Source organism: Mastacembelus armatus, chromosome 19 (genome assembly GCF_900324485.2).
Source record: "Mastacembelus armatus chromosome 19, fMasArm1.2, whole genome shotgun sequence".
Classification (NCBI taxonomy): Eukaryota; Metazoa; Chordata; class Actinopteri; order Synbranchiformes; family Mastacembelidae; genus Mastacembelus; species Mastacembelus armatus.
The window spans coordinates 10,778,931-10,803,732 of record NC_046651.1 but is presented as its reverse complement, the minus strand read 5'-3'; the positions used below and the strand labels follow the sequence as shown (position 1 = coordinate 10,803,732).

General features: G+C 40.9%; 1 protein-coding gene across 1 annotated transcript; it reads left to right on the top strand.

Annotated features, from left to right (window-relative positions):
* The first annotated feature begins 7,784 nt into the window (after window positions 1-7,784).
* Window positions 7,785-23,776, top strand: LOC113135746 (double C2-like domain-containing protein alpha). Its single transcript, XM_026315995.1, has 11 exons — window positions 7,785-7,890; window positions 11,449-11,816; window positions 13,367-13,446; window positions 13,882-13,956; window positions 14,225-14,334; window positions 16,813-16,939; window positions 18,330-18,389; window positions 20,478-20,677; window positions 22,424-22,505; window positions 22,791-22,887; window positions 23,640-23,776. Exons 1-11 carry the CDS (start codon window positions 7,859-7,861, stop codon window positions 23,774-23,776), a joined length of 1,368 nt encoding a protein of 455 aa, XP_026171780.1. The 5' UTR covers window positions 7,785-7,858.
* The last annotated feature ends 1,026 nt before the right edge of the window (window positions 23,777-24,802 follow it).

Here is a 24,802-nt window from a genome sequence, read left to right as displayed (position 1 = left end):
CATATGTGTGTGAGAATCACTGACTGTGTGTGGGTCACCTCGTTTCACCTGCAGCTTTCAGGAAATATACTGTACAGTGGTCTAACAATGGAGTTTAGAACTAAAAGGGTTAACCTGATGTCTGCCTTGTAAATCTTTGGACATATTCAGTTGCAGTTACTACTTTGCAATTGCAGGTGAATTTCATGATTGCATACTTTCTGGGCAATACATTCATTTGATTTTTTTTTTTATTGCTGAGAGTTCCAATGTGAAGATTGAAACCACTGTCATTTCTCTATGCAAAATGTGACACACAGACACTACAACTTAGCATAAAGCCCAGAGTGACACATCGACCACAGCTCTGATCAAAAGTAACAAAATCCATCTAGCAGCCATTCATAGTTTTTATGCTGATTGCTGACTGTAGCCTTAGATTTAATGGGCAGATACTGAAGCTGTGATGTGAGTGTGGCTATGTCTCTGTCTCAATGTCCCAGCCCTGGGACACACTGGTGTCCTGTCCAGGGTGCATCCTGCCTCTTGCCCAGTGTCAGCTGGGACTAGGGTCCAGCCCCCCGTGACCCTCTGAGGGATAAGGCATTTAGATAATGGATGCATGGGTGGATATTAGAGTCTCAGCTAATCTCTTCAGAAGTCAAATAATTGTGACATAAATCTTAATTTTTTGGAGTCCAGCCCTTTATGTCAGCCTGCCTCAGAGACTTGCCCTGTGAGCTTTTCTATGAAAGTGTAAGTGCACTGCCGGATAATGAAAGGTCACGCTTGAAGTTCCAGGAATCATTTTGCTTGCTTGTCATCTGACAGACCTAATTTAGTTGTTTGAACTGATTTCGGTCTGTCCTCGCACTGGACAATTCAGAATTTAAAAATTGGCCTTCACTAGATAATAATTTCCTTCATTCCTCTCTTTTGTGTGTAAAGCCCAATGCTATTATCTTTGGGAAGTAAAGTATCTCACAGCACAGTACACGTCATAGCTCTGGCACGACACTGGCCATTTTTCCCATAAATCATGAATACCTGAGTAATTACAAATTGATGTGAGACGTAGATGTCCCTGCTATATAGAATCAATACCTCAACAGAGTTGGAATAACTCCAGTCTCTTCACTGATGCATTTCCCAGATTTGATTTGATTGTTTTCTGGGGAAGGCCAATTTAAATTTGATTAATGACCACAATAAATTTCACATTTGGAAGCATTTATCTGACAGCTAATCTCTTCTTCTCCTTTCCGTCCCACCATGCTCATCCTTCTTCCATGTCTATGTCTCTTTCACTCTCTTCCCTCTACTGCCTGTTTTATATTGTGCATTTAGTCAAATTTATAATTAATTAACACTGCACTTTCAAAAAGACTTGCTGATTACAGCCCCTAGATTATGTCAGGTAATAAAGCAGATAAATGATTCTGAAAAACACACCCTCTCATGTCACAACACCATTTTGTTAATGTTTATTAATCATGTTTTCTCGTGCGTGTTACACACCCGGTCGCTGCCACAGTCTAATTTTAGTACGTGTCTGACATTTCCATGTGAAACTCATCTCATCAAACGTCACCGTGATTAGAACTTCAAACAGAAATCTGTCCAAATCTTAAATCTCTGCTTATCTCAAATCAAACACATGAACTTAGATGTTTTTTAATCTAGAGATAAAAAAATTAGAAAAAGTTGGGCAGACAACATACAATCTGTATTGCTGTTGGAATTAAACCGCAGCCTTGAAACCTGCCATGTGAATATTTTTTTAAATGAGAACCTACACTGTCATTGGCTTAGTGCATTTGCCTAGTGGTGAACAGTGGAACAGTTTATAAAATCGGGGACAGAGAGTCAGACTTGTAACCCGAAAGTTGCAGGTTTGAGTCTCAGGACCGGCAGGAATTGTCGGTGGGGCGGAGTGAAAAGCCAGTGCCCTCTCCACCTTCAATACCACGACTGAGGTTAGACCCTTGAGCAAGGCACTCCCTGGGCGCTGCAGCACAGTGTGTGTGTTCACTGCTGTGTGTGTGCACTTTGGGTGGGTAATGCAATTTCCCCATATAATAAGGGTAAATAACTTAACATAAAGCCTGTGTTTATCCATGGCCACTTCATTACAAGTTTTGAATCAATTTTCACTTTTCAGTTTCAGGTTGATGTACAGACTGTGTTTGAGAGGCTTATTGGCCAAGGCAGAGGGCAGCTTTTTGTACAAAATATTCAATACAACAGTTAAAAAAAAAAAAAAAAAAAAAGTTTTTTAGCCAAACACTAGACTGCAAACCAACGGAAGATAAAAATCTTCGTTTTTCAAATGCCCTTTCAAGCCCTTTGCATATCAATGTACTTTTAATAGAATTCAGTTTTGAATATGGCTGGCTGCACATCACCTCAGGCTTTACATATGCACTTTTCAGAGCAACAAGAAGGTTGATGTCATGCTCCCAATTTAAGGAAACATTTTCACTTCAGCTCAGATTTAGACATAACATCTTATCAGCTTGTATTTTGTAAGTTAAATGTATGTTGAAAAGTAAGTTTTATTTTTGTGACGTCATCGCAACCTAAAGTCATTACAGATCTGCATGAAATTACTTTTTGCAATATTTTATCTAATAAGTCCATAAATCATGGGGAGGTGTTAAGGTTAGCGCACAAGATATTGCTGCACATGATTAGATCAGCTGTCTGCTCCACTGTCATCACAGAGTTTTTGGGGCACATGATTATACACGCGCGTGCGCCACACACTTCACACACTCACGTCCTTTTATCGTGAGCAAATGTTTGTGTGGATATCAGGCTGGAGGGCTCATAAGCTGCTGCACTCTCATCCGCGCACGTTACAGCCTCTCGCGTAAAGTTGTTCTCTGCTTTCCATGACTGTTTCAGCAGCACGTCTCCATATGGCAACCAACGCCGCTCGCTTAATGACTCTGTCAAACGTCTCTTCAGCGGTCTGTTTATCACCACACAAAAACACTCCTCATGGAAGAGAAAACACCTTCACAAACCACTTTAAATTAAATAGCTTTAAGACATGTTTTATGTTCCTTCCATTTGATTTGTTGAGAGTTAAGGCAGTTCCATACAGTAATGTGATAAAAAACTCATTTAGATGTGCTGTTCAGAGAACCACATGCTTGAGGGTAAAACTTTGTACTGTTTCCATTTATCCTTTCACACTTTCTTGGCTTATCAAGTTTAGTAAAGTGTCTATATCTTATTGCCACAAGCATGTGCTTCCACTGGATCTTCATGGATTATCTAGTCATCAGTAGAAAATAACAAACCCTTCAAAGAAAGCTCCTTAAAGATTCTCCCATCTTTACGTTAAATATTACATGTACATACTACATATGGATTAGATTGTATAAAGGGATAAAAACTGTGAACCGTTTGTATCGGATGAATCTCTTTCCCGCATTCTCTCACTTCATTTTTAACATTTAAGCAAAACGCCTACAGTCCCCTTTTATGAGGCGTATTACTTTACAATTATGGACTCAGTGAAACAGACTGAATAAACACCACAGGGCTAAAGTCAAGATTTTAACCAGTAACCGTGTGTGTTTACATTCTCGCTTCCTTTTTCAAACATCTGTTCTTCCTAAGAGTGCTAGCATTTCCATTACACACATTTATGAACCAGTGAATCCTGAAATGTTTCAAGGCTGTTGTTCTCAATTAGTACTGAAGCAGTACACTACTGTGCACAAAGCGTGAGCCCTTTTCTTTTCTGTCGGTACACAACAACCTTGCAATCATGGCTGAGGGTCAAAGAGAAGAGGACCTTGGAGTTTTCCATGGAGTATGGATGACCAGTAACTTTCTACTTTTAAACTCGGAGAAAACAGAAGTCATTATATTTGGGCCAAAAAATCTCAGAAAAAACTTTTCTCAAATTATAGCTACTCTAGATGGCATAACCCTGGCCTCTAGCACTACTGTAAAAAACCTTGGAGTTATTTTTGACCAGGACATGTCCTTTAACTCACACATAAAACAAATCTCTAGAACTGCATTCTTTCACCTGCGCAACATTTCCAAAATTAGGAACATCCTGTCTCAAAATGATGCAGAAAAACTAGTCCATGCATTTGTTACCTCAAGGCTACATTACTGTAACTCATTACTATCTGGATGTCCCAATATCTCCATAAAAAGCCTCCAATTAATCCAGAATGCCGCAGCCAGAGTCCTGACAGGAACTAGCAAGAGAGATCATATTTCTCCTATATTGGCTTCTCTTCATTGGCTCCCTGTAAAATATAGAATAGAATTTAAAATCCTTCTTCTCACATACAAATCCCTTCATAATCAAGCTCCTTCATACCTTAAAGACCTCATAGTACCATATTATCCCAATAGACCACTTCGCTCTCAGAGTGCAGGTCTACTTGTGGTTCCCAGAGTTTCCAAAAGCAGAATGGGAGGCAGAGCCTTTAGTTATCAAGCTCCTCTCCTATGGAACCAGCTCCCAGTCTGGGTTCAGGAGGCAGACAATCTCTGTACTTTTAAGGCTAGACTTAAAACCTTCCTCTTTGACAAAGCATATAGTTAGGGCTGGCTTCAGGCAACCCTGAACCATCCCTTAGTTATGCTGCTATAGGCCTAGACTGCCCGAGGACCATCGGTGCACTGAGCTCCCCTACCCTAACCCCCCCCCCCCCCCCCCTTCTCTCTTCTCTCCTCCCACCTCATGTATATTCCACCATTGAATGTCACTAACCTTGTGCTCTCTTTCTCCCCTAGTTTGTGCTCTCTCCCTCTCTCTCTGTTCTCTCTGTACCTTCTGCAGGTGTCCCTGGTCCTGCAGCTGTATATCGCTGATGTGCAGTTACTGGTCCCACCAACCTGCAGTGTCTAGTTGTTGTTTATTGTTGCTGTTCTTTTCTCTCTGCTCTATCCACTCACCCCAACGGGTCGAGGCAGATGGCCGCCCAAACTGAGCCCGGTTCTGCTGGAGGTTTTTTCTTCCATTAAAGGGAGTTTTTCCTCTCCACTGTCGCCAAGTGCTTGCTCATAAGGGAATTGTTGGGTTTTAGTTTTAGTTTTTGTAAAGTGCCTTGAGATGATTTGTATTGTGATTTGGCGCTATACAAATAAAATTGAATTGAATTGAATTGAATTATAAAATTATATGTGTGTGTGTGTGTAAGGTCTTCCTAAACCTAATCCATGCTGTAGTCTTCACTATGCATGAAATTGGTTATAATGATGGAATATAACACCATATTGTTATTGTTCATACAGAATCTATTTTTACAGTTAAATTGACTAATTTTAATTTTACAGTAATTATAGAAACTATTCCTGTTGATATTTGTGTGTATCAAGGGCCGAATGGTTTGCTGATGCCATTTCTTCTTCTCAGAGCCCTTGTTGGCTCTGTTGTGGTCAGCTGCTTTCACTGAAGCTCTGGCACCTATCCCCGACATAATTGGTGAGGAGAGAGCACGTAATGACTATGCATTTATAATGAGGGGATTTTCAGTTCTCATAAACAGGACACAGGAGAGCAGAGATATGAGTAGGAGGAAAGATGGAAAAAAGGGATGGAAGTGGAATAAAGCCCAAAAAAGGTGATATACAGCTTGAAGGGTCTTTTGACAGAGTTGGCAAAGTGGTGGCTCTAAATTGTAGTGTGTATGTGTGTATGTGTGTGTGTAAATCTATGAGGCATGACATGTTTTCGTGAAGGAGTGGGAGTCTGGAGGCTTGTGTGAGTTATGTTGTCGTATTAATTCAGTTGTGTATGTATATTTGTGCCATGGCATCAATTTAACAGAACCAGAACATACTGTAGTGTGTGTGTGTGTGTGTGTGTGTGTGTGTGTGTGTGTGTGTGTGTGTGTGTGTGTGTGTGTGTGTGTGTGTGTGTGTGTGTGAGAGAGAGACAGAGAGGGAACTGGAGAAGGGCCATGAGATAAGAAAAGAGAGACATGAAGAACACCATTGAACAAAGACATCAAGCAAGTTTTGAAGATAACACAAAAAAAAAAGCACCAGTGGGTCTATTCAGCAGCCTGTGCTGTGTGACAGCTTCTTGGCTCTGCTTTTTGATAGACAGAGAGTTTCAGTGAGTGGGGACTTGAAACTGAGAAAAAGAAGCAAAAAAAAAAAAAAAAAAAAGTAGAGAGGGACAAGTGAGATAGAAAGAGACAGAGAGAACACCAATTTTGTCCCTTCAATAGACACAAAGGGGAAATAACATGTTTCCCCTTGTCTATCACTGACTCAAGAGCCATTAGCTTAATTATATGGAGGAACTGAGACTGAGGAGACTGTGTGTGTGTGTGTGTGTGTGTTTGAGACAGATTTATACATATTGTATTAGTTTTCAACTAACATGAGCACAAAAATGGAGAAATTTAATTAGATATCGTATTTCCCATCAACATTAGCACAAAGCCTGCAGTTAATAAGACATACTGCTTGTGTGTGCACTTATATCACTAACAATTCATGAAGTAATCACATATATAATTATATTCTGGGGCCTTATATTTTAGCTAGGGTAAACCTTAAAATTTTAGAGCTCAATCTAGTTTGGGGTGAAGATTAAGAGTTATAGTTAGGCATGGGGACTATTTTGTTTTGCTTTCTTTATAAGAGCCATGAGTCAGACTGAAAAAGAGACACTATACCTCAACGGTTTACTCCACACATTAAGATAAATGTAAAAACAACTTTCTGAGGAGCTGCTCTGCTGCTGGAGAAGAATGTCAATATTTGACAGCTCTGCTAAACCCTGCATTATATTCAAGGCCAGAATTATTCACATTCTTGTGTACTACAAATCCTGCACATGGCTTCTAAGGCAATTAAAACACGCTTCATGGTTGGAGGAAGATAGTGGCTATGATTAATAAACAGTTCAACATTATTTGCGGAGCTGGGGTGCTAATTTAAATCTCCTGCACCCAAGTCTAACATCAACTCACACATCCGCGATGGATGGGTGACCTTCACACTTGTTTTCCACCTTGCTATCTACAGGAACAAGGTGCTCCCACCAGCGCTACTACACATTATCACTAGACATACATTGGGTGGTGAGAGCTTGTCAAACAGGGAGCTGTGGACTGGAACTATTTCTTGTGTCTGCCACAGTCTAGGTTTCCATGGAAGTTTGGGTTTTTGGTCCTTCAAGCACAGTATTATCAAACCTGGTGACCTTGCACTGATGACAAAACTTATGAAAGCTCTGGAACTCACAATAGCCCTGCTGCTGTTTGCCAAGTAAAAGCTCAACCTCTTACTGCTGAAAACATGGAGGAAATGGTGCATTCATGTATTTTTTATAGATTTTAGGCAGAAACTGGCGCATTCACACAATATCACTAAAATGGCAGAAAAGCCTCTTTACTGTATTAAAAATATACCAAATATCGCCAGGGTTTTTAGATTAGCTTGTTTGGGGAATAAATGCAAATCAAGGCAATGTGACAAAAACAAATGTGTGTGTATGTGTGTGATGGTAGGGGGACGCTGGAGGGAGGGAGGGAGGCAAAACAGTCACATGCACACGAAACTGTAAAGGAATAACTCCCTGCTTCCTCTCTCTCTATCTCTCTCCCTCTCCTTCTTTCACCTCCTCTTGACTCCCTCCATCCTCCTCCTCCTCTACATCCAGCATGCTTCTCTCTCCCCTTTCTTCTCTGCTTCCCATTTTCATCTTAACTTGAACTATTCGTGCATTTAATTTTTAATGATACACGTAGAGCTCACTCAGTCCCTCTCTCCCTCTCCCTTTCTGTTTTTTCTCCACCCCCCCACCACCTCCCCTCTACACTCTACTCCCTTCTTCTCCACCTGTTAGTCTCCCTCTCCTCTTCGTACTGGAAACCTCTCTTTTTTTATGTGGAGTTTCACCTTTGCTGTATCGCTGAGGTAAGCCAACATTTTTATTCTTTTTATTCTCAATATGTAGGCAGGTTGAATCTGTTATCAAGTTTGGAAACACTCATTTTGTGTTTCGTATGCATCGTTCCTCTTCATATCCCTGAACAAAATATAATTTCTCCTTCAAAAAAAAAAATACTGTTTTGCTCTTTCCACATACTTTCTATTTTTACTATACATTCACTTCACTTGTCCATCTGTCTGGTTCATGTATGTGTGTATTTTTTCTTACGTCCGCATAAGAGAATTAAAAAATGGTTGCAGTACAAGCCAGACATGGATGCATTTATTTAGCATTATTCTCACCTAAGCAGACAGGTGCAACATGTGGCAGCCTGTTTTCGTATCATTTCACCTGCTCCCTCGCTCTTCTTTCACACCTTCCACCACACACAGACTAACTGAAGTTTACTCATCCCTGGCTGCTTGAAAATAACTTGGCTCTAATTGACAAGTGCTCACTGTAACTGTGGTTAGCTATAAATGATATGACGACTATCGAGCTCTAATGAATAGCTACTGGTTTGCGGCACTGTACTATACCATCTGCCTGTCAGCCAGCAGCAGCTTGTTATTTAAAGGTGAACAGAGCCCACCGCAGGGGCCCATTATATGTAGGACACAGTAGAAGAAGAAGAAAACCAGCCAAGACAGCGAGACACTTAGAAAAGAGTGAGAGAGAGGGAGAGAGATCCTCGCATACCTACAGGTGGAAGAGTGGTGTCAGAGACTGACAGAGAGATAATGAGAGAGATAAAAAGAGGAGAAGAAGACAAGGTGGAGATGAGAAGGTAGATGAGGGGGCTTTAGGGAGACAGTGTCCATGCCTGTGATATGACTCTAATTTAAAGTGAAGGAGCTAAAAGAGGAGGAGGGGAGGACGCATGTTGTCCTGACTGTCGGCTACTGGCAGTTTCATTCCTCCCTCTCTTAGCTGGAAACCTATGTAGCCTCACAAATTAATACAAGGGGGGCATTCATACTGCGTTGTATGTGGCTGCATATCTAACGGCCACAAGGCTACTGGATCTACCTGTGTATAGCTTCTAGAAATTATATACAGGAATTTAATTACAGAAATCATGCCAGGTGCTCTATGTTATGTTAGCACATAACCTGTAAAGTATCACTGTCAGATCTATACTGTATTATTTTGAGTGTGCACTGCCACACTTCTCAGCAACAACATGATGATGAAAAGGGAAGAGAGAGAGCTTCCAGCTGGCAGCATGAGAGCGATCAATCATGAGCTCCCCCTGAGCGTCTGCTTCCCCCGCGAGCCACCAGGCCTCCCGGTCTGTACATGTGCTGCTGCTGCTGCTGCTGGTGGTGGTGGTGCTCGGGCTGCTCCAACTTATGGTCACATCTGCCAGGACTGGGAGGCGACTGACTGTGCACATTATATCAACAGACAAGCGCTCACCAGCCTGCAACTGTATATCGGCATGTATGTTTGCTGGCAAGCTTGTGTAAATCACGTATATTTTGTGTGTGTGTGTTTTGTTTTGAGGGATTATGCATTACTCACAAGGACAATTATTTGCTCATCCATGTTAATTGTTCATCATCATCACGAGGAGTTTCATTAACTTGCAATCTTCCAGTTAAAATTACTTCCTCGCTGGGTGGCTTCGCTGTCATTTTATTGTTGGGTCAGACTGAAATGACGTGTGTCAAGCACAGGTTTATCTTCCCCTACATTCATCCATCTCACATTTCACAGTGTCCTGGAGTGAGGGAGTCTGAGGGTACTGTTTGTGCTACTTAATTGAGCAGTGATAAACTCTGACCAGCTGCTTGGTGCTTCAGAAGTTATTAATTGTGTTCCTGTGGTCCTTAGTGGCACCAAAATGGCCGTTGCTGGTTTTCAAAAGGCACTGTCCATCATTTTCCATTCCACAGCCAGTGGTCTGTCAAAATCCTTTCAGTCCAGTGAGCTGATGAAGTTTATCGTCTGGCACGCTGCTGTGTGTTTCAGAAGTTTGTCTCATCTTCAGCCAAGGAAAAGCTGGATGAGCAGCAGTGTGCTTCACCTACTGTTGTGCATCACAGCAGAGGCTGGACCATACACGACAAATGACCGGCACTGCCTGTAATTCTGCTGAAGGTCAACAGTCAGAGGCAAGAATTTCAGAGTCATGCTCTGCCAGGGTGCCACTGGTCTTACTGACTTTATTGTGACGACTGAAACGTCTGAAGATTATTTATCAGTTTTGACCCCTTACTTAAACGTTCATTAGAGGCACTTATCATCTACAACCTGTCGTCATATCATATACTTATTGGCTCTCTGCCCAAGAGTTAGATGTGAAAATCCATACCACTCTCATGTCTGTACCTAAGTATAAAACTATAGCCAGCTGCCAGGAACCTTAGCTTACCATCATGAATGAAAACGGGGAAACAGCTAAGCTAGCTCTGGCCAAAGACAACAAAATATACCTACAGCACCACTAAATCTTAATAATTAACATGCAGCTGTTTCCTAAAATAATTAGCTATTTCTTCAATACTGAAAGATATTTCAGATTACCATTATATGATCATCTGCCTGCCTCTAATGACAGCATAACAATCATCAAACAAAAATCTGTGGGGTAAACTTCAGACCCTTCACTCACCAGAATAAAGTAAATATAAACACTCTTCTTCAACTGTCCGACTCCTGAGAGTCTCCTCCTCAGAATATTTCAAAATGTCACAAATGTCCATCTTTTCAGAAGAAGTGCAAATAGTCACTCCCAGTTTCTATCGATTAATGCAGAGAGAGCAGAAGGTAGTCCAAGGAGGGATGGTTGCTCAGTATTGAGGACAGAACACCCCCTCAAGGCCTGCTGTCTTCTGACAACAAAAGCTCTGAGATATTTGTAATCCAGCCCCCACTTATTTATTTTGGGAAAGCAGCAGCCAACAGCAGTGGTCAACTCCACTCCCTGCTACCACAATTTTATGTAATCATCAGGACTCTTCTCTTGAAGTCTTTACAGCTTTCCACACTGTAAAGACTTCATCTCGTAATTACCTGTCTGTCTGTGGAGGATTGTTAAGCACTTTAGATAACACGTGTGCCTCCGCTGCTCTCACACACTCACACACACACACACTGCAGTTTCTGCAAAGATGATTAGGATTTGGGGGAGACCCTATTGTCCATTATCCTTTATCCTCCCCGATAGGCTTGAGTTTATTCAGATGTATTCAATTGAAATGCAAATTTGTGCACATCCTCTGCTGTATTTTGTCATCTTATGAATAATGTCTTTCGGTTAATTATATTGAAAGGGAATTCAGTATGAGAGCAATTTGAGATAATGGCTTCCTATTGAAGTTCCCCTTTTGACTATAGGTGGGATAATATCTCAGAGATGGCCAGTTGCAGGAAAACATCTCATTTATCACTATCCATCTAACTAATCCCACCTTGTTTCACTTGGCACTGCAGAACCGAATTTGAGAACAGCAGCTCATATTGGTGGATCAATGTCTTTGCTCTTAATTCAGCTGAATGCATGCGTGAACTTGTCTGCCCTGTCTCTTTCCCTCTAGCTCTATGACTGTGCGAAAGGGAAAAAGTTTAGCCATCTCCATCCAGGAGCACATGGCTATTGATGTGTGTCCAGGCCCCATACGCCCCATCCGTCAAATCTCTGCCTACTTCCCTCGCCTTTCTCCCACTTCTTCTTTTGCTGAGCCACTTTCACCCAATCAAGTCGCAAATCCAACCGTGCTCAGCCCTGGCAGCACAGGTCAAGGTGGAGGGGTCGTCGGAGGGGGAGGAGGAAGTGGTGGAGGAGGGAGCAGTGGGTTGTTGTCACCGTTGCTGCCTGGGGCGGCTGGTGGAGGGGGCTCACTGTCAGCCATGAGCAGCATGGACACCTCCATCGAGATCGACAGCTGTGACAGCGACGATAACAGTGAGTCACCTGAAACTGATGGATGCGGTCGTTGCTCAAACCAAAGATTAAAATTCACTCACACACTCAACACTGATGTGAATTTAGAATAAAAAAAGTCTAGAATACTTAGAAGGCATCCAAATTAGCTACTGTTGTGACATCTTTCTGTCCTCACACAGCCCACATGCAACTGACAATAATAACAGTGCTAGACAACACTTGAGATTTTTTTTTAATTTCAGCCAGAAATTAGCAAAACCAGGCTTCTCATGTATAGCCATTAACTTGGTCACCTGGAAGATTTGATCAGATGCAAAAAGCTTGTGTAAGCTACTGTTAACACTTTCAAATACTTTAATCTCAACAGCAGAACAGAGACAGAGCAGTTACTGAAAAGACCAAGCAACCAAAACCAGACAGGGAAGCAAAGTTAGGGAAACATGAGGAACTCCAGAAACTGCACAAGCAGCAGTCCAGGGAAACAAACAAAAGACAATGGCCAATAATTCCAGGCAGAAGCCAACAGGATGAAAACACACAGTCTAAAACAGGTAAATAAATGCTACAGCTGAGTAAACATGGTAGACAATCTGGCAGCTATCTCAGTATAAAACAGCTGATGTATATACTCTGAGGGGAAAGTGAGGGAATGAAGAGCAGGTGTGGAGGGCAGTGTCATGTGATTGGAAGCAGGGGGAACGTCCAGAAACCTTTGGTGGCTGCAGGGAAGAACAGCCAAAACAAAATCTGTCTCCCAGAATCTCCTAACATTTTACATCTTGTTTGTTAAATCTGTAAAGCGTAAAAATGATCTAGTGAAGTCACAACCTGGAGTCTTACAATTCCATTAATAAGCTGTAATGTGTTTAGATAAGCTGTTTTTGCTACCTTCAGATAGAACCAGACTAGCTAATTTCCCCAGTTTCTAGCAAATAGCCGTGACTCAGTTTAGAGGCTGCAGCCTTTGTAGTAAGATGGGTCAGGTTCACGTCAAACTATAGGCTGAACAGAAATGAGACAGACTAGTCTACAGAGGACTACTCGTTTGCATCGCCAACTCTTGCCACCCCCACCACCTTGCAGGTGGACCAGAATTGGACAATGGCATATTCGTTTTCGTCACTGGTGCGCAAAGAATGTTGGGATATGTTGGACCACGAAGAATACAACAGATAAAGCCTTTGTTTCCTAGAAAAAGAAGGCTGCATTTGTCAGTCGCATTTTAAGGAGCCTTTAAAATGGGACCGCTTTGTCGCCTCACTGTGACGCAATCCACCTTCAAATGCAGCCCCTGAATTAGGACACAGCCTTTACAGCTAAGCTAAACAACTGTTGGCTCTAGCAGATAGCTGAACAAGTGGTGTCAATCTTATCTTACTTCTTAATCATAATTCCCATTACAATGAACAACTTCTTCATTGAGACAAGACTAGACAATTTTTGCTGGTCCGTACTTAGTATTTCTCCCTGCCCTCATTTTCCATCTCTTTTCTATGTAATCGGCACAAAAGCTGTTACCCGACTGGCACATATTTGTTGTGCATGACTTTTTATTAACTGCCTTCCAGCCTCCTTGGGGACGTTAGAGTTTGACCTACTGTATGAGAGAGCCACCAGCTCCTTACACTGCACAGTCTTGAGAGCAAAGGTAAATACAATCATGTTACTTGCTCTTAGTGCTGTTTGTTTTTACTTTTTACTTGACAAGAATTAATAGCTGACTGAAAGTTTTGTAACTGGGTACCACTGATTACGACAGACATGCATCAGGAATCAGGATGACAACATCAAAATATATTAATTATCCTTGTCATGCATGTTTTTATATCATAGGTTAACTTTACATAAAAATGCATTCCTGCCTGAAGGTACTTTTTGCTGGATATTAAATCTGCTACTCAACAATTTATCATCAGCGTTCACTGCTCAACTGAAACTATCTGTCAAATTAAAACTCCCCCACCGCCCTCTGCCTCTGTGCTTTAAATTCACTTTGTAAATGAACCCTTAACCTCAGTCTGATGGTTGCTTAATTCTCCACTAGTTATTTTATATCTCTGTATCTTTTCTCTGTCCCTGTAAGGGTCTGAAGCCCATGGATTTCAACGGTTTGGCTGATCCTTACGTAAAGCTTCACCTGTTGCCAGGAGCCTGCAAGGTCTGATTGTATTACCAGAAGTAGAGTTTAGTCACTATTTTTCTACAATTGAAAAAGATTTTAGGTAAATTGTTACCCAAGACCTTTGAGTGCACTTACTTCATACTATAATTTCAAAGCTGCAGATTGAAAATGTGAGTGCACACCAATAAATCAAATGACCTTGTTGCTTGTAAGAACTTGTTTTCCTGTTGACGTGGTTTGCAGTTTGCAGCTCAGAAAACAAAATGTGAATTCTTACTATTTTTTTCTCATCTTTGCTGTACAGGCAAATAAACTGAAAACCAAGACTGTCCGCAACACTCTGAACCCTGTGTGGAACGAGACACTCACTTACTGTGGAATCACAGAGGAAGACATGTACCGCAAAACACTCCGGTGAATGTGCTGGAGGATTTTTTGCTATTTCTGTCCTCTTCTTCCTGCTTCTGTGCTCTTTCTTTCCCATGTGATAGCTGACTCCTGCTTACAAAAGATTTCTTATCACCTATATCAATCGAGTGTTTTCTCGGTTTATAGGCCTTTATCCTTTCTCCGTTTCATTTCTCTACTGATCCTTTGATCCTCCTGTCACCTCACCTTCGTTTCTCCCTGTTCTCACTTTGCTCTTGTCCACTTGAATCAGAAAAGATCTCCCCACACGCCTTCTAACCCATTCATTTCACTTTGTCTTTCTTTCCATCTGTCTCCCTACTGTTTTCTCTTCCCAAGCTGCATTGACAGATTGAGGTCAGACTAAACACCACAGGGTGTTTTAATTTCATTGACCCCCACCAGAGGTGACGAAAGCAGAGAATTGTTTTTGCCCGTGACTAAAACTTTGCCGTGTAACACGTGGAAGTGGGATTTAAATAGGATAGACGGTTGGTCTCTCAGGGGAAATTAGAGAAACTGGCCTTGCTACCGGTACAGGGAGACAAGAACTTTAACCCAACATGTAAGCATGTTGATCTTTACACTGCATTGCAGTGAGGTTTAAAATTGTTTCAAAAGTTATATTTAATCAGGTGCTGACAGTGACTATCTTATAAAATTTTGATGACGCAACAGATGCAATTAAACTACTGGACAGGTGAAATTTTATGTGATATATATGTGATAAGCGCGCACACCCCCCCCCCACTACATTGTATGCATTGTGATTGTGTATTTTATAACTCCTTATAATGACAAAAACAGCGATTGCAAATTAAAATGTTTTTATTGAACTTTTTTAAAGTGTAGGCTTTTGGCTTATAAGCTTGAGCATCATGAGAACCTACAATGGAAATTCATTTACACCAAATAAGAATTAACTAACTCTTAAAAAATAATACAAAAACTTAAAATTATAAGTGAAATGGGTGTCCAAATGATCCACCTCTAAAGGTGCTCTTGCAGCATTTATCTAATATTTTACTAATAGTGGCTGTGGGGCTTTATGTGCCTACCCTGCAGCAGCCTTTGAATGGACTCTTGAGCTACTTACAATAGCAGGAGACATTTTTCTTTACACCTGACACTGACATTTTAGTTGGAGACAGTGTGCGGGGATTAGATTTCCAACTGTTTTACTGACATCATTAAATCTTTTTAATGCAGTTCGGTTTTACTGTCATAGTGACAGTAAAATTTATATAATACTTCATACGGTGCACAATAATAGCCCCCTTACACCTGTGTCATATTATCATGCGTTATTTTCTTTACATTTGATTGACCTGTCGTACTCTCACTCGACACTCCATCTTCAAGCCCTTTTTATCACAGACATCCTTACAGCTAGTACACCATCTATCACCTCTCAGCTCTGGCAGACTTCATCTCTCTCCAGTCTCCTCTAGCTTTGTATCACAGCCTTTCATATCTTATTCTTTCTTGACATTTTCATTCTTATTTATTCTTATTTTTGCTGAATTTCTGAGGGGTTCAGGTCTCTTTTAGGCTAATAAGCTACTACAGTACAAATTACCTCTGGGGATGCCAATACATACCTGGTGTTCCCAGGCAGCTGGCCCTTGACACCTTTCACATTTTTGCAGTATTGTGTTTTATTACCGGAAATGGAAGTCAGCAGGGGTCTGCAATGCTTCATTCCTTTGGTTATCAATTTAGTTAGGAGCATTAAAAAAAAAAAAAAAAAAAGACTCCCCAAGCCAGCACATTCCTCCTCTGTCAGATTGTATTCTTCATTTTCATCTTCTCATTGACATTTAAGTAAAGGACAGATTTCAATTAGCCTGTAGCACTACTTGATATTTAAATCGTATTCTGCATATGTTCCCTTCTGCCTATAGATATGTGATAAGATATATCTCTCTTCACACACACACAGATTTAAATAAATTCTTCCGTTTTTATTTCTCGCTCTCACCCACATTACTCCATTCACATTTCACATACGCAGCCTCCTACGAATTTATGCATTTCAGGTGTCATTATGTCAGTTGTAAAAGTTTGCAACAGCTATAAATATGGACCGACTTTACCTTCACTTTCACACTATCTGAATTCCCACAAGAAGGGAAGTGGCAATTATATGTACAGAGTACATATACAGATGCTGAATTTAGACAGTTAATTTTTCCGACTGTGCTTTTTAATTTAGGTCTGCAATTTCTTTCCCTCATTATAAGTTTTGTTGCCACAAAATTAAGAATAATTAAATGAGTCATAATATGTAATGTTGTTTGACTACCACCCTCTCAGAGGGAGGGTGGTAGTAGCACACTTCATCTGTCTACTTTAAATTTTCTGTCTATCTCATTAATAAGCTCATTTGTATTCATGTTTTCCACTCTAACCATCTTTGTCTCTCACTATCTCCTATTTTTACCCCCCGTCCCCCTCCACCTCCCTTCTGTCTCTCTCACCCAGGGTGTCCGTGTGCGACGAAGACAAGCTGACACATAATGAGTTCATCGGGGAATCACGGGTGGCCCTGCGCCGTGTGAAGCCTGACCAGACCAAACACTTTAACATCTGTCTGGAGCATCCACCTCCGGTGAGAAGAAGTGTGTGGGGGAGAAATGAAAGAAATGATAGGAAAGGAAAATAAAAGTGCATTAGAGATAGAAATGACTTGACGATACAGGAATATTCAATATATTAAGGCTTCTTGCATGATACACAGCCTCATTTTTCAAAATAGAAAAACAATCTGAGGAAAAACACAGAGGGAGGGCAGGAATTTGTTTACATGTCAACAGGGAGGCATTCGACTGTTGATATTTGGTAGGCATACCAACACACTCCGATAATGACAACACACTTGGGTCTCGTAATACATAAAACACCAACATGTCTGTACAGTCTCTGTTGTATCGTTTGCAAAAAAAAAAGAGCTGAGCAAGTGTTTCTGACAAAACTGTTCTGTTACTAACAACTTCTAATCACTTTCTAGAAGAAAGTGGGACTGAAAAATCACAGTCAAACATGCATTAAAATGCAATCTATGCAGCTATATGACAGGGTCAAGAAAAGTACATAGACACCCAAACATTACACCGATATATATGAGTCTAGAATCACGGGCATTATTGTGCTGTTATAACAACCTCCACTTGCTGGATTAGATTTTAGGACCTGGCTGCAGGGATTTGCTGTCACTTAGCCCCAGGAGCATTAGTTACTGTCTATGGGTGATAAAACCTTCCTCACAGCTGCCATTAAAATGAATCCAAAAGGTGTCACTTGCTGAGGCTGGGGTGCTGTGTAAGCCACTATCACACATTAGAAGCACCAGACCAAAAACACACAAAGACTGAAATGTTCACATGCTTTTGGCCATACAGTGTATCATGTATTAACGCAATATCAGCTTAGTGACATAGAGGATTCTTGCCTTCCCAGAATTACAAATATAAACAGGGGGCTGAAAATCATATCTATTCTTACAGCCCACAAATAGCTTTTTGTGCAGGCTAAATGTCAGACAGGTCACGCATGGGAAAAGGCTACACAGAGATGGGAAGAATAAAAGGTGACGGGAAAGAGCGAGAGGAGGGGGGGGCCAGTGGAGCGTCAATAAACAGTAAGAGAGATGAGAAACAAATGGATTAAAAAATAAAAGTGGTGTAGAGCAGGGGGCATGTGTGTGAAAAGAGGGAGGGTAGCGCTGGGTTTTTGTTCTTTATGTGTTGGAAAGGGCTATTGGTATTAGATTGGCCCTCTGAGGCCAGTGGCCACTCTGCGATCAAACACTAAAGCCCTTCTCTCATCTGGCGAGCCAGATGCTATGTCAGGCCTGCAATTTTCAAAGTGGTTTCACCCTTGGCACAACACATCCATCCCTTTCTCTTTATCCTTTGCTCATCTAACCTGCACCTACAGCTATTCTGTCAGCCATATTTCTGATTATTTATCTCTCTTCTTTTTGCTCCCTCCACATCCAGCTGGCTTCGCCCACTGCGATGAGCACAGCCCTGAGAGGAATCTCCTGCTACCTGAGAGAGGTGAACCCATTTCTCCTCGGTTTTGATCTGCATGACCCTCTTTCTGTTTTTCTATTCTATTTTCTATTATTGTTTTCAATCAACAGCCTTTATATTAATCTGAAAACAAAGTCTGTTTTCATCAGTCTTCATTACAAAAAAAAAAAAAAAAAAAAAAAATCACCTGCACAACAGATTTTCCTGTTTACATCTAACTATTAGGAGAATAATGACTAAAGTAATTAATAAAAATTTGATTATTTGGTTTATTACTTAAGTAGTTTGTCAAACAAAAATGAGAAACAGTCACTCACTTGTTACAGGAGGATTTCCTGCTTTGCTTTTTTTTGTTGTGGATGACAACCTGGAAAACAAAAGACAATTTTAGAGCCAATCCTCTCATCACATGTTGCCTTAATTAAGGAAGGGGCCAAAGCGAAGGATCACTGTAGTCCTTTAATTTCATTGATACAACTGGGGTGAAACAGCTTGCTCTATGTCTATCGCTATATTCACAGTTGCTTAATATGCCTGCTGATTTGTACTCGCGCCATTGCTATCCCACCCACACATGTATCTCTTTCCTATTCATTTTTCACTCTGTATGTTTGTGTGTGTGTAGCTGTTATTTCCACCTTCCTAATGAGTTGCTCTCTATCGATCTGTGAAGGTCTGAGCAGTTTTACTCCCAGGTACCTGGTACAAATCATCCTCACTAATTGCACATTTTAAAGTATCCGGCTTATTGACGACAGATGGCGAACTGGCTGTTGGCAGTAATGATAATTCCCAAGGAAAAACAGAGATAAGGCGAAGTGAAGGATAGGAAAAAGAGAATTAGGAAGAAGACAAGACCAAGCTGTTGAGACAATCAGAAAAATAAAAGGAGGAGCATAGAGGACTGTGGGCCATGTGGCATATTGATCATCTTGACTGCGTCCACTTCATGCCTGAAGATAAGACTTAATGAGAGATGGACTGATATAAAAGAGCACAGCCATCAAAAATATGGAAATAGAACCCATTTTAGATTAAAGTTACATAATATGAATAAAACAAAGCCTCTTCCTTTTTTGCCATGAAAGAACAAAGATAACTCAGTTAAAAATCATGCACCTGCAGTGATGAAAATCCTGAAATAGCAAATGTGCGTCTTTCCTATAAATAACATACATGTATTGCTGCTGTTGGCCATGAGGGTGAGTCACAGTCCCGTTAGAACATCAGCTTCCTCTTCTTCACCCTCTGCTGCTTTCTTTCATCTGTCATTTTGAATCTACTCTGTTGTTCCGCTTGTTGTCAAATGCTTTGGTAACAGTTTGATGTTGTCCGTGGAAAATACTCAAGCCAGGAGCAACAACCGGCATTAATATGAACTAAAAGCTGGTGCTGCAGTTTGTTCAAGACAGGTAGTTACCACCGGACCTACACCCCTGTTGTGTTTTAAATGACAGTGATAGTAGGGTGGTTTTTTTTCTGAGCCGTGGCAGATGGGCACAAAATTTAGATGAAAGTCAATGTGCTTGTTAGGTGAGTCTGCTCATGAGAGAAAGATGTGCGTCACATCACGATGCAAAGTACATTTCACAGCAATTTAAAACACATTTGAAAGAAAACGACATATTTTTCTTCTCAGAAACAAATGCTGAATTTCTCAACAATCAAATTCCATCTCGACTTGGTTTAATACACTCAGAGATAATGCAGCTACAGCCCGATTTGGTTTGTTTTGACCAGGACCATATGGTGCCTAATGCACCCTATAAATGATCCGTCTATTGTTCAGTCTGTTTGGGTCCAATAGGTGACATGAGCAGCGCCAGCAAAAAGAACATTAAAGTTAGTAAAGTCTAAAACAGTGAGTTGAATGACACTAAGCCTGAGAGGAACAGTCTGTAAGTTCATCACCATAGACTATAAGTTCATAATTAATATAAAAATAGTGAGAACTAGCTCAAAAAACAACTTCAATATTGTTGCCTATCACACGACTTTCATAATTCACTTTAAATGTAAGAGATTTCTTTTTAACTCTGAACTCAAAGTCACTGATTTACCAGTGAAATGCAGCTCACACATTCCTGTTTTTTTCTGTTCTCTCCCCTTCAGTGGGAGTCAGAGCAGCAGAGAAGCCTAGAAGAGAGGGGACGCTTGCTGCTCTGCCTGCAGTACCTCCCTCCAGCCAGTGATGGCGATGTGAAGGGCGAGGGAAAGGAGAGAGCCCGCGGCGGGCTTTGTGTGGGCGTCAAACGCTGCGCCCACCTGGCAGCCATGGACGTCAATGGCTACTCAGACCCCTACGTTAAAACGTAAAACTGACCTCAAACGTCACACCTGCTACCTGGAAGCTATAAAATGAAATCCCTGTACCTGAATGAGTAACAAATCATTATTTCAGCAGCACACAATTGGATGCATTTAAAATTATCCATGCACCATACACAGTTTAGACTTTTCATAACAATTTCCATGTGACCTATCCAGCCTCACCCTTCCCCTCCACATCAATACCTGGGTTCAGTCTTAACTGGCCCATGAATCTCTTTTTGTTGCTAATCATGAGTGATATATAGCTTTAGTTAACCCTGCAGAAGATAATGGTAACAGATGGGGCTAGTTTTTACACTACAGGAAGCCACTTTGAAATACATCACTCATTCATCAAGATAACAATAACAGTGAGTGTGTACTGACAGCTTTCAAAATAGATTGAACTGATCTAATGTTATGGGCATGCTGTAGGTGAGATTAAGAACGAGTGAGCTGGGTGTTGGAGTTTCATTGCTCAGTGATGGAAGAAAAGCAGTGTTGTATGCGTGACTGTGCATGTGTTTGCATTTGTGCTAAAGGAGACAGGAAGGTCCCTGGGTTGAATTATGCACCCTGACAGAAACTGGACAAATGAGCTTTAAAATCCACCTACTCTTCATTCTGCGTTTGCCTGGTGCTGATTCTGGTTCTGGCGTTGGGGTTGTTTCTGAAATGAATAAACTACTAAACCTCCCATCGCCCACGCACACACACGCACACACACACAGGCATGCTACCATGCTTGCTCCACCAAACACACTCACAATAATCCTTCTCCTTTACCATCATTCCTCAAACTCCAGTTTTCTCCTTCTTTACATCCACCAAACCTACACATACATCCCTCACACATCCACAGTAGCACATCATGCATCTTTCGTTTTGGATGCGTGCTCACATCTTTGCCCTTTGGCTGGAGCTTCTTTCCAGATGCTTTGTTGTGTCTGAGAGTGTGTGGGAACATACGCTCACCAAGCTGTGGGTGGTGGGTGGAAAACAAATGTGAATAGAGATTTTGCCACGCTCCTTCCAGCTGGCTTAAAAATATCCTGAGAATTCAATGACAGCCCGTGAAGAGATGCTGAGCTTTTTCAATCTGTGCTGTGTTGGTGCAGGAATTACTGATCAGTACTCATGCTCACATGGGCTTGGTTTCACAAATAATGCATTAAATCTTTCAGGGAGCAGTCTGACACTATGGGAAATACACTTATTTGCTTTCCTGCTAGGACTTAGATGAGAAGATTGATCCCACTGCTGGTTTAATATGAATCTACAGCTGCAGTGGTGGAAAATCTAGTAATAAAAATTATAAAAATGTGAAATGTGCCATTGTGCATAATGAGTACTTCTTATGCTAATATTTTATACTTAATAAAAATTTAGTAAAATTTTCTATGCCATATTATTTCTACTTAAGCAAAGGATCTGAGTATTTTTCCACCACTGGCTGGCTGTGGCATGATTTTCAGTATACAGAGAAAACTAAACCACTTTTCCATGAAGTAATTACTTTGTCTGAATCACCCATCAGTGAAGGGGTCATTAAGAATGAAGAGTGGCATGACAGGACAAATCACTGACAGTAATTCCTGCATAAGCACAATAATTTTCTACATGCATAAACTTACTCTGACCTTTAAGCAGTAGCTAGTATATGCAGTCCTTACTGCTGTTCCATTACTTTTCATGTGAATGATAATGACCAGACTAAAATATGATGGCGTCACATTCCTCTGTCTCAGGTACCTCAAGCCAGACGTTCACAAGAAATCCAAGCACAAAACAGCGGTCATAAAAAAGACTCTCAACCCGGAGTTCAATGAGGTAGACATCCATGCTGGTGTACTGCCATATGTGTAACTGTGAGCATGAGAAGCACATTTGCAGCGATTCAAGAGAGCTCATTTAGGCTCATACAGTCCTCTGGGACACTATGCTGCATTCAAATTACTGCAAACTTTTTGTAAGACACCTAATTACATTATTATCTGTAGTCCCATTGTGAGCATTTCAGAGATTTATTGAAGTATAAAGTGTGTGTTTGTTGTCATATTCTGACTTTGGCCTCACCCACTGCTCTCACTCTTTTCTTTCTTTGCTTTTAACCAGGAGTTCTTCTATGAAATCTCCTTCTCAGAGTTGGCCACCAAGACGCTGGAGGTCACAGTGTGGGACTATGACCTGGGAAAGTCCAATGACTTCATAGGTGAGTTGACACACAAGCACAGTGGCAACTAATAATTTCCTGCTGGAGATTGTTGGACCATGGCAGTCTAAAAATGTCTGACCCATGGCAGATGTTACCAAAGATATTTTAAGATGTACTCTATTATCTGCTACCGTCCAAATGCAGCACTGCATATAATTTGCAGGGTTTGGTTGCCAAAAGGGTGCCAGTGACATTTTGCCTGGAAATTAGTTTCAGCAATATTTCCTCTATGAGTGGGAATGAGTATCCTTGTTCCTCTGTTTGAAATAATGTTGCAGGACTACTACAGGTTAAGTCTGTTTCTCTATGCTCCCAATTTTCAACAAAAGGATGAAAACAGTGTATCTGTCCCGCAATACTCAGAACTTCGCCTTCCTGTCCTATCAGTAGCTGTTAAGGCCCAAATATAATTTTTAGCTTTTTACTTCTCAGCCCTCAGTTTTTTTTGTAAAAAAGAACATTAACTTCTGTCTGTAATAACACAAATAGGGGAAACAATCAAATTAACAATTACTGCTGATAAACAAAATACAATTACACAGTGTAGATTTCCTATAAACAAAGAAAGTTGAAATGAAAATTACAGCTACTTAAACCTTCTCTCCTTACAACATACAAACTATGTAGCATCAAAAGTTATATTAATGCCATCTGATTATAATGTTTACCATTTGCTCATTTCAAAGTATCTCACACTTTCCACTTTGACTATAATGATGGATATGATTTTCTGTCTCTGCACTGGGAAGGCGGTGTATCCTTAGGGTGTCATTCACAGGGAGAGACTCTGCAGCACTGGATAGACTGTCTGAAGAACAAGGGCAAGAAGGTGGAGCGCTGGCACACACTGACCAACGAGCTGCCTGGATCCACCCTGCAGGAATGAACTGAGCTCCCTCCACTGTACCGACATTGGAGGAACTGTCCGAAGACCCAGGGCGCACTTTAACGCATGCTCTGAGGACTTTCTGCATGACTATGATGGATTCATATCCTACTTACTTTGTGTCATAAATGAGTTCATAATACATAAAGGGGTCACATTCAGAGATCAAAACTTAAATCTTGGATTTAGATAGACCTGATGCAAATATGGAGAACCGTCCCAAGCACAAAGCTATGAGTGATAATTTGCTCATAATATTCATAATCATATTCATAGGTTCCCAATACCTTTTGTAGATTTTATGTCAATTTAACTGGTTAATTCTACAATCGTGAAAAAACTATAATGGAAAGATTAATTCTGGATTTTGACTCTCGCCCCTCATGTCAGGTTTGCTTGCTCTTGTTAATCTGGCCTGTTATTTTCATTAACTGCTGACATTAAAAGCACCATCGGTCTCACAGCGCACATGCCTCTCCCCTGCAATAATGTTTTGCCTAATGCTTCCGAAGATATCCAAGTGGTCTTAATAGATGTCGGATGTTTTGTATCTGTTGATCTGATTGCCACTGGACTGCCTGCAGAGAGCACAACCTAATAATGTAATTGGTTCTTCCATGTTGATCATCTGTGTTTGTTTTTTGCATGTTTGGTGTTGATGGAGCAAACTAAAAGTCAAATGTGCCACACCCTGATGCAAGACAAAATGTTCATCACTGTGTTGTTCCCAGTTCTGCTGGAGTGTGTTGGAAGTTAAATGTTTTTGTTTCCTGCTGACGGCACACTGATGTTAACCTAATTTTGCATCATAAACCCTAATTTGTACAGAAGGGGACAGAGACATAATCAAAAGAAAAGTTTCAGAGCAGAGTTTTGGGGACAGCTGTGCATTAAATAAAATCATTAGCCCTTGTTTAATATCTAAATTACAAATACGAATAGTACACAGTGTTTTCTGATAACTCTCCATGGCTACTGATTTACTATGGACTTTAACCAAGCTACAGGAGGCATGCTCAAAATACC

Coding starts and splice junctions, on each gene's coding strand:
- LOC113135746 (XM_026315995.1), top strand. CDS start 7,859: ATGTGGAGTTTCACCTTTGCTGTATCGCTGAG. Junction 13,447..13,881: donor GCACAGTCTTGAGAGCAAAG/GTAAATACAATC, acceptor TGTCCCTGTAAG/GGTCTGAAGCCCATGGATTT. Junction 22,506..22,790: donor TCAACCCGGAGTTCAATGAG/GTAGACATCCAT, acceptor GCTTTTAACCAG/GAGTTCTTCTATGAAATCTC.